The sequence below is a fragment of the Herpailurus yagouaroundi genome, unplaced genomic scaffold (genome assembly GCF_014898765.1).
Source record: "Herpailurus yagouaroundi ecotype Mexico unplaced genomic scaffold, PumYag 189, whole genome shotgun sequence".
Taxonomy (NCBI): domain Eukaryota; kingdom Metazoa; phylum Chordata; class Mammalia; order Carnivora; family Felidae; genus Herpailurus; species Herpailurus yagouaroundi.
The window spans coordinates 17,271,425-17,285,303 of NW_024412420.1; the positions used below are offsets into that span (position 1 = coordinate 17,271,425).

General features: G+C 55.6%; 1 protein-coding gene across 8 annotated transcripts; it reads left to right on the forward strand.

Annotated features, from left to right (window-relative positions):
* The first annotated feature begins 341 nt into the window (after positions 1 to 341).
* CD300LG (CD300 molecule like family member g) lies at positions 342 to 12,106 on the forward strand. 8 transcript variants are annotated; one of them, XM_040497715.1, is made up of 8 exons: positions 346 to 590; positions 1,505 to 1,840; positions 4,548 to 4,649; positions 5,210 to 5,462; positions 6,149 to 6,261; positions 8,163 to 8,254; positions 10,963 to 11,064; positions 11,555 to 12,106. In XM_040497715.1, exons 1-8 carry the CDS (start codon positions 542 to 544, stop codon positions 11,666 to 11,668), a joined length of 1,161 nt encoding a protein of 386 aa, XP_040353649.1. In that variant the 5' UTR covers positions 346 to 541; the 3' UTR covers positions 11,669 to 12,106. The 8 variants fall into 8 exon arrangements, with proteins under 8 accessions (XP_040353650.1, XP_040353649.1, XP_040353653.1 ...); XM_040497720.1 differs by having other exon boundaries at positions 357 to 590; positions 5,381 to 5,462; XM_040497717.1 differs by having other exon boundaries at positions 425 to 590; positions 8,163 to 8,215.
* The last annotated feature ends 1,773 nt before the right edge of the window (positions 12,107 to 13,879 follow it).

Sequence of the window (13,879 nt, forward strand, 5' to 3'; positions counted from 1 at the left end):
CTGAGGGACACATACGGTATTTGGAGCTGTCGGCGACAACTTGATGTGCTCTATCTAGTGTCTGCCTTTTTTTTTTTTTTTTTGGTGACAGAGTCACAGGCACTGCTAACACTCACACTAGAAGGAAAAGATAAATCCCTTAAAGGTTAGTAAAAGTCAATGTGCAAGTTTTTTCCCATCCAAATTTGTGGACTCCCTGAACGCTACACTCAGACCTTCTGGGGTGCACGGCGGCGGGCATGGTTAAGACCCCTTCCCCCCCCCTCCCCCCAGGGGCACGGGTTTGGGTGAAGCGCCCCGGGGGGGGGGTGGGGGCTGGGGAGGGAGGGGGACGGTAACCCACGGGGCTGGCGCTGCACCGCGAGGGTCAGTAAAGGGAATGGCAGAGGCGCCTCCCCCTGGGCGCGGAGGGGGTGACCGACACGGCCCCTCCCCCCCTTCCGTGTCCTGATCTCGTGCCTCTGGAGGAAGTTAAAGCCCCGCGTGGCCCGGAGAGGAGCTCCCAGTTCCCGCGTGTGCTCCTGCACGTCCAGCGGCCACCATGTGGCCCCTCGTCCCGGTCCTGCTGTGGGGCTGCCTCTTGTTCCCAGGTGAGGGGAGGGGGGCGGGGAGGGAGTATGGTGGAGGGATGCGGGGCCCAGGCCCCAGCTGGCAGAGAGAGGACCTCTTGATCCCCCCGTCCCTTTTTGCGACCCAGCCTAGCCGCCTGATCCTTCCAGGTTCAGTCCACCGCACTAGCCCTCAGCCCGCAGAGGTTTGGGGGGGACGGGGCGGGGGGGGGGGTTGCTGTTTCTTAGAGCCGGGTTTTCTCCCTGCCCTATCCGTTCCAAACCCTCCCTGGTCAGGTGGCCATAAGGGAGGTTTTACCTCTCTCATCTTTCATTTCCTACTCCACACTCAGCCTGGAGGGAGACCGGATGCCCCCTATGTGGTTGCCATGGTAAACTCTGCAAATATGTCTAGAGACTCCGCTGGTGAGACATAAAGAAGTATCCGGTCTCATCACTTCACGGCCCGTCTTTTTTTTTTTTTTTTTTTTTAACTTTTTAACATCAAGTATCAGGATGCATCTTGTCCCCGATGACAATTGTTCGAGTGACGATGCTTTTTCTTAGTGGTATATAAAATTATGGTGTCTCTTCCATGTGACAGCGCCTTAATTTCAATGAAATAGGACGGTATCATCATCATCATCTGTAGATGAGAAAACCCAGATGGCCAGGGAGGTCAAGCAACTTCCCCCAAGGTCGCACAGCTACTAAATGGCAGTGCCGGGATTCAGACTCTGGGCTGTGTGAATCTAGAACTTCCCCCATCACCATCCTTCAGTACCCCCAGTTTAGGGGACCAGCAACAGCCCTGTCCTAATATCCCTTGGCGGGGAAGGGACTACCAGCTCTTAGAGGGCAGCAGCAGGAGGGAGTGAGAGAAGAGGCGTCTTGTGGTCTTGACCCTGGTACTTGCATCCAAGGGATTCCGACCTCCGTCCCTGCTCTGGTTGCAGGTTGTGGAGCCCTGGTGGGCCCCAAGGAGATCAGTGGATTTGAAGGTGACACCGTGTCCCTGCAGTGCACCTACAGGGAGGAGCTGAGGAAGCACAAGAAATACTGGTGCAAGGAGAGTGGGTTCTTTATCTCCCGCTGCTCCAGCACCGTCTACGCGGGGGACGACGGCCAGGAGAGGACAGAGGGCAGGGTGTCCCTCCAAGACAACCCCCAGGAGCTCACACTCAAAGTGACCCTGAGGAAACTCACCCTGCAGGATGCCGGGAAGTACTTCTGTGGGGTCTCAAAACTGGGCCGGGATGAATCTTTCCGGGTCTCTCTGCTTGTCTTGCCAGGTAACAAATGTCTCTCCTTCCCCGGATGGGGCATGGGTGATATGGAGGGGAAGAGGGACAGGTGGGCAGCTGATCGGTGCTGGACCCGGTTCCCCATCACCAAAGGGTGGAGTGCTCGCATAACCTCATCAGGGCGGGGCGCAGGCTGGGAGGGGGGGACGGGCGGGTCTCAGGGACTCGGTGAGGTGACACCAGGGTGGCGTGAGCCTCAGCGGCTGTTTCACAAGGTCACATCTCGCAGATCCGTCAAACTCTGTGCTCGGTGCCTTTCCTTTTTGCTCATATGTGGGAGAGAGATTGCCATGGGCTGGGGTGGGGGGGAGGTGGGGGACAAGGTGAACGTCCCACAGAATAAAAAAGCCTCCCTCCTCAGAGTCAGAGATATTCCTGAGGATTCCGCAGGCAGGACCCACCATCGTGCATCCCAGACGCACTCCACCGCACTGCCAAGCCATGGCCACACGGGCCTCGCCTGGCTTGTGGCCCCAGCTCTTCCTTCTTGCTTCTCTTCCCCAGATCTTGAAGTCCCAAAGTCAAGTGTGAGGAGGGCCTGGGAACCAGCCTCGGAGGAGCTCGTTGAGCTCAGGGACACTAGGGGACTGAGGCTGGAGTCATGGGGCTCCGGCTGGGGACTGAGCATTTCTCTGGATGCCCAGAATCCTACCTGGCTCTGCAGAGCTGAGAAGAAAGAAGTCAGAGAGGACCCAGGGAGGTGGGCAGCCCCCGTCCACTAGCCAGTGAGGGTGAGGCAGGTCTTTGCATCTTTTTTGACACATGGGGGGGGGGGGGCGAGACTGCAGAGATGGAATGATTTGCCCAAGGTCTCATGGCAGGGAGTGGTGGAACCAGGATTCCGATCCAGATTTTTTCCGGCTTTGGTGTCTCCTCTTGCCCTGTCCTGGCCCCATAGCTGAGCCCCATCCCACCCCCGGCCCCATCCCCACTGCCAGATCCTCGACATCCATGGGTCTTTATTTTCATTCAAGGAAATAGAAATGTGCTCACGAAATAATAACAGCAGCACCAAAACCACATTGAACCTGTTCTCCATGATTTACAAGATTCTCTGATTTCTTCTGATTTTCATCGGGATTCAGACCTCATTCTTACCTAGTGGTGGTCAATTTTATCTGTATTTGGGCTCTCTATTTTCAATTTTTACCTCACTTGTAAATATTCATTTGTGTATGATGTATGCATTATTATGTTACCCTGTGTCAGACGTGGTTAACCTTTCTCCGATAACATTTGGGATATAGAACATAAAGAAGATTGACGGCCGTGGCATGCTGGTGAATGACAACCGGCTGCAGAAGCTCTGATTTGCAATGTTTGCCAGTTTCTGTGGTTTAAATGCCCCTGCCCTTGCCAATTTCTAGCCACCGATAGTTTAACAACCAGCTCACAAAATTCCTGGAAAGGTGGACAGTCCGCTCTCCCGGGTCAGTGTGAGCTGTCTCCAGCGCACCACCGAGTACGGTAAAAGATTAGAATTTCTAGAAAGGTCAGAACAAGACAAGAACCCGCTCTCATTTCTTTTGTTCACCATTGCCTGGAGGCTGGAGGCAATGAAATGCGACAAGATAAAGAAGTATAAATATTGGAAAGGAAGAGATAAATACTCTCTATTTGCGGAAGGTCGGAGAAAGCTTGACCTTGCGTTAGACTAGAGGATGGTGGGGAAAGGGAGTGAGTCCGGGATGGCTTTCCAGCACAGAGGTGACTGAGGGGCACTGGGGAGTCAGGGAGCTCGGCAGCTCCCGGGGGATCGGCCACACTACGTTTCTGCCCACTGTGCTGGCAGAAGCTAGGCATTTTGTTCTTGAGGGGTCCTAGCCTCGCAGGGAGTCCCAGGAAACAACGTGTTGCAACATAATTGGGCGCAGGGTACTGTGGCTACGCAGGAAGAAGGGACTTGCTCCTTCTGGGGAAGGCGTGGTGGAGGAGGGGAGGACAGAAAGAAGGTGGTTTAGGCCAAGATGGAGAGGAGAGGCAGGGGACACGCAAGGCATAGAGGCGGGCGGGACACCTTAATTAGGCACAGAGGGCAAATAGTGGTGTGGCTCGTACACCAGATGGCAAAGACGTAAAGCCAACATAGCGAGCGGAGGTCTGAGTTTTAATGCTTATTTATTTTTTTGAGAGAGAGCACAGGCAGGGGAGGGGCAGAGAGAGAGGGCGACAGAGGATCTGAAGGGGGCTCTGTGCTGACCACAGAGAGCCCCCAGTGGGGCTTGAACTCCTAAACCGTGAGGTCATGACCTGAGCCAAAGTCAGCCGAGCAGCTGATCAACCGACTGAGCCACCCAGGCGCCCCAGGGTCTGAGTTTCAAAGACTTTGAAAGGCATGTTGCAAAGCTTGAGCTTCCGCTTATAGGCAATGAGGGGGCCATTAACTGCTCTAAAGCAAGAAGTGATGGGATCCGGTATATTTTTAGAGACGAAACCCGTATGGGTGCAAAGCGTGCCTTGGAAAGGGCAGGCTGGTGGGCAGCTGGGGACAAGGGAAGCCGAGGGTCTGAGCTGAGTGGGAGGCCGGCCGTCAGCTAGCATCTACCAACCATGGCTCCCAAGCGGCTGAGGGGAGACTGCGAAGGCTGTGAACAGAGGTGGGGGCGGGAAAGCCACTGGCTGCAACCCAGGCAGGAAATCTGGCCCGGAGCAGTGATCCTGGCCTCCCCTGAGACCAGCCTCTCCCTTTCCCTAGGTCCCTGCTGCCCTCCCTCCCCCACTCCCTCCTTCCGGCCTCTCCCTACAAGGAGCCTCCAGCCCCAGGCAAAAGCTTGGCAAACCCCGCTCCCAGAATTGAGTGAGTGAATGGTTTTTCTGTCTCTCCTCCATTCCTCTCTAAAGAAACACCCCGGGAGTGCCTGTCCTGGTGCCAGGCACTGCCTTTTATGGGCCCCCAGAGCCTGGGAGCTGTACTGTCCGTGGAGGAATCAGGGACTCGGCCGGGTTAGTTCAGGCGAGAAGCAGTACAGCCTGACCCCTGGACCCGTCCCTGTCGCCCTGCCCTGTGGACCCCGTGGCTGCTGAGGGAGGTCAAGGCCTGCAGAGGCATAGGTGGTGAGGGTGGGTCTGTGATGGTGACATGAGGTGAGGGCAGAGGTGGTAACTGTCCAGGACCGTAGGGGCGGGGTGTGATCACACAGGCACCGAAAGGGGCTGAAAACCACACACGGGTGTGGGGTGTGCCTGAGATAAGGCCTGCTTGCTCAGATGGCTTCGTCTAGGACACCCGGGGTGTCCTTTAGCTGGGATTGTTCTGAGAAGTTGGTCCTGTGTCCAGGGATCGAGGGTCAGAGGTCTGGGAAACGCTGGGATTCGAGGATCAGAGGAGGTGCTGAGGCATTGCTTTTGGACTTGTAGCTTCTCCTGGTCTCCACCAAACAGTCACCACAGCCCCGCGGGGGAAGACAGGGGCCGAGGCCTCTCCGTTCCCAGGGACCACTCCGTCCGGGCCCACAGGAGCCACCCCGTACGCAGGAACCTCTCCATATGCAGGCACCTCTCCTCACGAAGCAACCTCTCCTCATGCAGGGACCCTCCGCCCATCCACACAGCCGGAGCCCGCCTCGACGGAGGACACTCGTCTGGCCCCCAGTAGGACCTCCCTGTCCAGGTGAGCCCCAGGCGACCAAGGTCACCTTTCAGGCCATCCTCAAAGCATAAGGTGTCTTTGAGCAAGTGAGGTCCTAGCACTTCCCCCAGGCCGACACAGCCTCCTGTCACAGTGCGGAGGGCAGACGCGGTCCCCAGCCCCCTCAGGAGGGCCCTTGAGCAGTGAACAACCTACACGGCCGAGCCAGCAGCCCTGGTGCTGTGGACACACAGACCCCGCCCCCCCCCCGGTGAAGGGTCCACCGTGGCCCCAGTCCCCACCTCTCTCCCTGCCCCAGCCTAAGAGGCAGCCACCCCAGTTTTGCCTGCATACGTTGCACTGGGCCCTGGGCCAAGCATGAAAATATGGAACCCGACACCCCCCAAATTGGTTTTTTTTCTCACCCAAATGGAGTCCCAGCCTGAAGGATTGGTTCTTGGGGGTTATATATCATCGCGTTCAGTGACTGACTGAGGCTTCCTGCCTGACTGTTGCCAAGTCCAGACCTAGCTGAAAGTGTTTCCTGGGGTTGGTAGTGGGGGCGGGGGTCCCTTCCACTGGGACCAGACGCTGCGGTCCCTGGGGCCCTCTGATCTCCTGGGGAAAGTCAAAGGACATGGCTGGGAAGCAGACTAAGAATGCCACGGTGCACGGCATGCCACTGACGTCTGGTGACAGCTGCTGGGCTCCTCCCGCCTCACCCACAGGGTCTCCATCCCAATGGTCCGCATCTTGGCCCCGGTCCTGGTGCTGCTGTCCCTTCCTCTGGCTGCGGGCCTGGCTGCCCTCGGCAGCTATCTTCTCCGCTGGAGGAAGGAAGGTGAGTAAAAGTAGGGAGGAGAGGATGGGAGGCCAAGGACCTCACTGAGACCTGCAGTCCCCCCACCATTGCAGGGACACCTTATGGGTCAGTGTTTCCCTCTGAGATATGGGCATCAGGAGCCCCGCCCTTCCCTTCAGAGGGAGCCCCAGGTCAGTCAACATTAGGAAAAAGCAATTCAGATGTGGGAATGGGAGAATGGGAGCTCTTGGCTTGCTCCCATCTGTCCGAACTCATCAGTCACTTCTGTCCCTACCCATCCCAGCAAACCCCCGTCCAGCCTCCACAGATCTAGCTCCCGGTGTGACTGCTGTGGGGGCGGGGCGGGGCGCAGGAGGGCTAGGAGACTAAGCACTTGACCAGGATGGACCCTGCCTCGGGGTCTGGGGACGTGCTCAGCTCCCGTCAAGGCGTGGCTTCTGCTACTTTTTATCTGTGTGACCTTGGGGAAGTCACCTAACTTCCCCGAGCCACAGCTTTTTCAGATCACAGATAGAGGATACAGCAGAAATAGAACACAAGCCGCACGTGAAGTCTCAACTTCTCGAATCGTTAGCATGACAAAAAGTAAAAGGAAACCGGAGCTGTTAATTTTAATCATATACTTTATAAACGTGATATTTCCAAAACGTTACCCTTTCAACGTGGAATCAGTATAAAAAGCTTAGTGATACATATTCCACATTCTGCATTTTTTTCACATGGAGTCTTTAAAACCCGGAATAATTCAGAGTAGTCATGCCTGCATGACTGCGGCCGTCGCGGCTCGTGGCTCCTTTGATGAACAGCACAGTGTAAGAGGGTTGGCTGAAATGACGGTCACAGGAGCTGCTATGTGCCTTCTGTCGCTTCTGTCGCTTCTGTTGCTTCTGTTGCTTTTATCCCCTTTAATGCTCTCAATACTGTGGCATTAGAAACTTACTACGAGTGCCCCCGTTTTACAGGGGAAGAAACTAAGGCAGGGTGGTTACTCAGACTGCCCCGAGTGCACAGCCAGGACACGGTGGAGCCAGGAAGAAGGGTGCCAGAGCCCTTTGCAAATGAGCAATGTTGTCCTAGTGCAGGTGGCCATGGGGGGGATCCTGGCCATGGGAGGGGGGGAGGGGGGGATCCTGGGCCTGCCTCCGACTTCTTCTTGTGTGGCCCCCAGGAAGAAATGTCGGCTTTGCCCATGTCCCCAGGTCACCACAGAGGAGTCAGGGAGAGCACACAGAGTGGGAGCATTCCTGATCAAGACCTCAGAACTTCTTAGCACCTTGCCTCTCAAATTGTGGTCCCCAGCTAGCAGCAGTGACATCCCCTGATAGCCTGTTAAAAGATTCTCAGGCCCCGAGGCGCCTTGAGTGGCTCAGTCGGTTGAGCGTCCGACTTCGGCTCAGGTCATGATCTCAGTCTGTGAGTTTGAGCCACGCATCGGGCTCTGTGCCGACCGCTCAGAGCTTGGAGCCTGCCTCAGATTCTGTGTCTCCCTCTCTCTGCCCCTCCCCTGCTCGTGCTCTGTCTCTCTCTGTGTCAAAATAAATACAAACGTTAAAAAAAAACTTTTTTTTTTTTTTTAATAAAAAAAAAAGACTCTCAGGCCCCACCTCCAACCTGCTGAATGGGAGTGGGCATTTTTATAAAATGTCCCGGGATCCTGTATGCACACTGAGGTTTAAAAGCAATGACCTTAGCCCATGGAATTACTTCCCCAGCCAGTTTCCGGCCCACACAAGGGGATGTCCATGGACTGATCCCAAAAGGCTGGATCCGTGCTGAGGCACCGAGCTGGAAGGAGCTTCTCTGCACAGCCTGTCTGCCTGCTTCCTGTAGGGAAGGCCCTGCTCTAAAGTACAGGGGGGTCAGTCCACCTCTGTGGGAGCCGGTGCAGGCTTCAGGGTATTCCTGCTGGTCTCTTTCAGCTCAACTGGCCACAGAGACACAGAGGAACGAGAAGGTCCACCTCTCACACTTGGTAAGGAAGGCAGCTGGCCCAAACTCGGATCCCTGTGCGGTAGGACATCAGGATTCCCGGCCCTGCCTCTGCGTCTCCCTACCCGGTTGCCCATGACCGTCCTCCAGGCAAGGCTTGCATTCCATCTCTGGGGAGTGTGAGTGAGCCCCAAAGCCAGGTGCAAGCCACGGAGTGCCCCTCCTCACCCTGACTTCCCAGCGGGTACCAGGCAGGGGTCTTTCCCGGGGACCCAGCGCCCTCTTCCCCTCCCCCTCTTAGAACCAGACATTGTCAGAGCAGGATCCAGAGGAGTCTTTGGGAGGGCTGCAGAACCACGGGCTCAGGACACAGAGGCCACACCTGCCTCACCCAGCCCCCCACCCCTCCCTGGGCTGTTTACTGAGATGCCTCCTCTCCATTCTCTTAAACATGGGGGCAGGAAAGGGGGGCCGCCATTGCCTTCTTTCCTGGCACCAGCAAGGACAAAAGACTCAGGCCTGATTCCCGGGGAGGGGCTGGGCAGGAATGGGGTACTGGGCTTTGGCTTAGGAAGCAGCTGCTGTTGTCTCAGGAAGCTCGACAAGGCCAGAGATGGCGGACAGAAGTGAGAGAAGGGTCATGGACAAGGATGGGAGGGGGGCTGCCAGAGCCCCGCCTCCTGGCTATGCCTCCTGGGGTGCACCTTGCCTTCTAGAAGAGGGGCGGGGCAGGACGGAGAACTGCTGGGGAGGCCAGAGTGCCTGCATCAGCCCCTGTGCCCACACTGGGGAAGGGCTGCATGGGACTCTTCCTGCTCAAGTGGGAGGAGACAGGAAAGGGCACAGGGGCCGAGAGGCTGGTGGGTGGCTGGGGGACCCTTGTCGAGGGACGGATGAAACAAGGTCTCCCGAGAGGGTCCGAGGCAAGAACCTGTGAACATGACCAATTGAGAGCTTTCGGTTTTCTTTGGTTTATTTCCCTTTTGGCTTCTTTGCAGTTTTCCTAGCAGAGTCTGCGGGTGGAATTTAAAGGGCTTGGGGTTTTCTTCACCCACATTCCGGTCAAAGAGGGAAGGGGACACTCTGCCGGCTCTGCCAGAGAGCCCCAGGGGTGTGTAAAACTCAGAGGAAAGTATGAGGGGTCAGACCAGCATTTCCGCTGCCCAGAGAGCTATTGCAAGAGGTTCTCATCCTAGAGGGCAGTGCTGGGCTCCGATCAGGACTCGACTCCCACTTCCCAAGGCTTCCCTGATTCCTTGCTATTTTTCTAACGCCTGGACCAGGAGGCTCTCCTATGTAGCTTGTATGTTCAGCCACACGGAAAATGTCTCCACACTTGCTGGAGCGGGCCCGTGGCCCATGGCGTGGGCAGAGGGACCAACGAGAGACCCGCCCTGGACGTCAGGTGGTGGTCCTGGCCACTGCCTGCATGCATGTGTGGTTTAGTCTCTGCTCCATGAGGCTCTTTCCTCAAATTCAGTCACCCTTGAATAGGTGACACTGGCGTGGCTGCTGGTGGTCAGCGGTCAGCAGTGGCTGGGTTTGGGCCAAATCACAAAGCTATAAATACGGGGTTAATGGAGAATGGATATGACAATGGGAGTCCTCTGATCGAGCCCCAGCTATGCCGGGTCCTCACCATAGACAGGGCCGGGAGAGACCAGGGCCATGAGTGACAGGATTTGTGACTTCTCCTTCCCCTTCCCCTGTTCCCTTGTCCCCTCGTGTCCCCAGTCCTAGCCTGCCTGAGAAACTGTGCTCTGATTTTCATCTTGTCCTGTGAGCCTGGATGTGTCACCAGAGACGGCTCAGATGTCCGCCTCTGTCTCCATCCCCTGCCGCTAGGGCGGTGAGAGCAACAGGGGGAAGGGGACAGTTAGGAGACAAGGGACATGGAAACAAGAAGTGTGAGTCACGCCCTGCCAGGTCGGCAGGCGGGCAGCGTGGTATAGGAAAAGAACTGGGGTCTGAGGTCACATGGTTGTGAGTACAATTCCCAGCTCAGCTACTCAGCAGCTGTGTGACATCTGGCAAGTTACATCACCTCTCTGAGCCTCAGTGTCATTGGGTTGTGGTGAGGCACAAGTGAAGTGAGACACTCAGAAAACGGGGGTTTCTTTCTTTGTCTTTAGAGCCCACTGGGCCATGGGACTTACTGGCTGGGACACCTAAGGGCAGCTATGCCCTTGGGAGACTTGGCTGGGGGAAATGGGGGAGGGGCTGGCATTCCTGACCTGGGGACCTGTGGGGACCGCCAGGCCTGGTCACAGGATGACTCCTACTCATTCAGCCTTGGTTTCCTTATCTGATCGAGGAGGGGGTGCTCAGACTTAACGATTTGTAAAGAACTTTTCCTTTGCGGTTTGTTAATCGGTGAACCTTTGAGGTATTCACATTTGCTCCCCCTGCCCCCCCCCCCACCAGGGCCTGCGGAGAACCTTGAGCCTGTACATTCTTTCTGCCTCAAGGATAGAAATAACAATAATAAAAACAAAATCGTTCCAGGAGTTCCCAGGTGTTGAGCTGTAAAACACTACCATGAATAGTCATTACAACCCTGAGGGAAGAAAAATTCTTATCCCCATTTTACAGCTGAGGAAACTGAGCCTCAGAGAGGTTAGGAGGCTTGCCCAAGGTCACTCTGAGTACATCTCAGAGGAACAGGACGGAAGGACTCTGACTCCACAGCCTGTGTTCTCCATCCCCCCCCCCCCCTTGTTTCCCTCCCCTCGCTGTGGTGGGGGAACATTACCCCTGCCAAGAATGGACTGTTTTGAGTCTCTGTTTCAGTCGCTGGACTACGCCGTGATCAACCTTGCAGGGCCCCCTGGGCCTCGAGCCAGCCCAGAGCCCTCCGTCAACCCCTGCACAGAAATCCAGGGCCCCAGCCAGGTGTGAACAGAGGGCACTGGGGGTCTGGAGCCGCCCAGTCAGGCTCCTCTCTGACAATGCGGGGAAATTGGTGGGTGGAGGGGGGACGCTTTCTTCGGCATCCGCTCCCTGAACACTGCCCCCTGCATCCACCCACCTACGCCATCATAACTCAGGACTTTTCATTCAGAACTCAGGACTCTTGACCTTACATCCTCTTTCCCCCCCTATCCAGAAAGTTCTTGAATAGCTTGTTGGTAGTCACAGTTGCAAGAGCTCTGGGCTGCCAGAGGCTATGAAGATGCTCTCCCGAGGGGGTGGATGTTTGGGAGGAGGTGAGGGGCATGAATCAAAGCCTGAGAGGTCTGGGGAGAACTTGTCAGTCTCTGCCCCTTAGGTAGAGGCCCAGAACTGTGGAAAAGGCTAGGGTCGACCCCGCAGGCACCTGGGCCACCCCTCACCCTGCCCCAGCTGGACTCTGCGTTTCATTGCCTGACCGTTGTCTTTACAGACTTCAGAGGAAGAAGAAGTCTATTTCCAGGACCAGGAGGGGGACATGATCCCAGGGCCTCCCCTCCACATGTCTGGGGAGGAGCCCGGCTTCTCGAAGTTCATCTCAGTGTAGCGGCGAAAATGCTTACGGGGGATCTGAATGGCTGGCTATGCGCTAACCTGGATAAGTTTCCTGGTACAGCTTTCAGAGTTCACCTGCCAGGCTCTGGGGCTGTCCCCTGACCCTTTCCAGGCTCTCCTCCTTCGTGCCCCAGCCCGACTGGAAGCTTTTGTCAGCCCCGGAGCCTGCAGTGGGGGTCTCACAGTCCCAGCGGGAGCCTGGGACCTGCCCAGTATGTTCACATGCTGGCCTAGTCGTGCAGCCAAGGAACTTACGGCCCGTGGAGCTCGCCAGAGCCGGGCCCAGCTCCGGAGATCTGGTCTGACTTTGTATCTGTTGCAAGAAATCCCCTGGGCCTGGGCGCCCAACAACAGCCACCCCCTCCAGACCTCACCATCTTCTCTCTTCCTTCCTGACTCAGCACCACTGTCTCCTGCATAAGTGAGTGAGAAAGAAATCTTGCTGGGGACAGACGGGGTTCTGATTTTCGAAATGTGCCTGTAAACCACCTGCACCGCAGTCCTTCAGGAGGCTGGTGAAACATGTGATTCCCTGGGGGTGCCTGGGTGGCTCAGGCGGTTGAGCATCTGACTCTTGATTTCGGCTCAGGTCATGATCCCAGGGTGGTGGGGGCGTTGAACGTGGAGCCTGCTTGGGATTGTCTCTCTCTCTCTCTCTCTCTCTCTCTCTCTCTCCCTCTGCCCCCCCAATAAAATTTTTAATTTAATTTAATTTAATTTAATTTAATTTAATTTAAAAATATGATTCCGGGGACCTACTATGGGCTGGGCTCACAACCCTGCCTTTCTAACAAATGTCTGGTGACTCTAATACTTGAGTTTGAGAACCAGTGGGCCTGTTAAATTTTCGGGTTCATCCAGCTTAGAGCCTACATTCGGTGTCTGGGGACTCCCACCTGCCCCCCACCCCCCCCCCACACACACAGAGGCTGCTATGTCCATGAGAGGTGAGTTCAGGGCTGGCAGGGACGGTTGCCTTTCCCAGATCCCCACCCAGACATGCATCCCAGGCTTTGGAAGTAGGATGGAGAAAAGCTTGGCTCCTTCCTGGTCTGGAAAGGGTTAATTGCCTATGGATTGGGGCTGGGGGTGGGGGGAGGGCGGGTGGAGGTAGGAAACCACAGGGTGCAGGTGGGCTTCTGAAAGGCAGGAAGGAGAGGACTGGACAGGAACCTTAGAGGAACCTGAACGTGACCCTGAGTCTGGATCCCTGGGGAGGGGACAGGGGTGGGGGTAGAATACCAGAACTGCTATATTTTCTTTTTCCACTTTCTTTAAAAAATGAAATGAGGGATTGCTCAGTATAGATAAGTTAGGAAGACAGAAGGGGAGGAGAAAAAAACAGGTCGCCCAGATTCATTACTGCCGGAGACTATCATTGCTGCATTTTGTTGGATTTCCTTCCAGTTTTTTTTTTCTCCACATCATTTGCTGTTGTTCTCTTACAGACTCTTTTGGATATACAACTTTATAGCCTGCTTGTCATGTCCCACTTAATTCTTTTTCTAAAAAGATTTTTATTTTTGGGGCGCCTGGGTGGCGCAGTCGGTTAAGCGTACGACTTCAGCCAGGTCACGATCTCGCGGTCCGGGAGTTCGAGCCCCGCGTCGGGCTCTGGGCTGATGGCTCGGAGCCTGGAGCCTGTTTCCGATTCTGTGTCTTCCTCTCTCTCTGCCCCTCCCCCGTTCATGCTCTGTCTCTCTCTGTCCCAAAAATAAATAAACGTTGAAAAAAAAATTAAAAAAAAAAGATTTTTATTTTTACATAATCTCGACACCCAACCTGGAGCTCGAACTCACAACCCCGAGATCAAGAGTCGCAGGCTCCAGTGACTGAGCCGGCCAAGGCACCCCAGGAGAGATTTTTCTAAGTTCCTCCAGGAGGCGGTGGCTCATAGGCTAAGAGAAAACAGAAGCAAGAGAAGGTAGAAGGGGTCATGATGAGCTTTCAGGCACCTCCAGAGCAGGAGACACGTGCTCTCCACATGCAGCACTTTGCAGAAGTGACAGGTACCCAGCGCTACAGCAGGGAGAGGCATCATGGGGCTTGATCTGAGCGTGAGGCCCCCGAGCCTAAGCGCCAGAGCAGGAGGTCTACTCCTCTTGAATGGGTCACTTGGGTTTATCCCTTTTTTATGAAGTTTATTTATTTATTTATTTTGAGGGGGGGGGGGAGAGAGAGAAACCTAAGCAGCCTCTGCAAT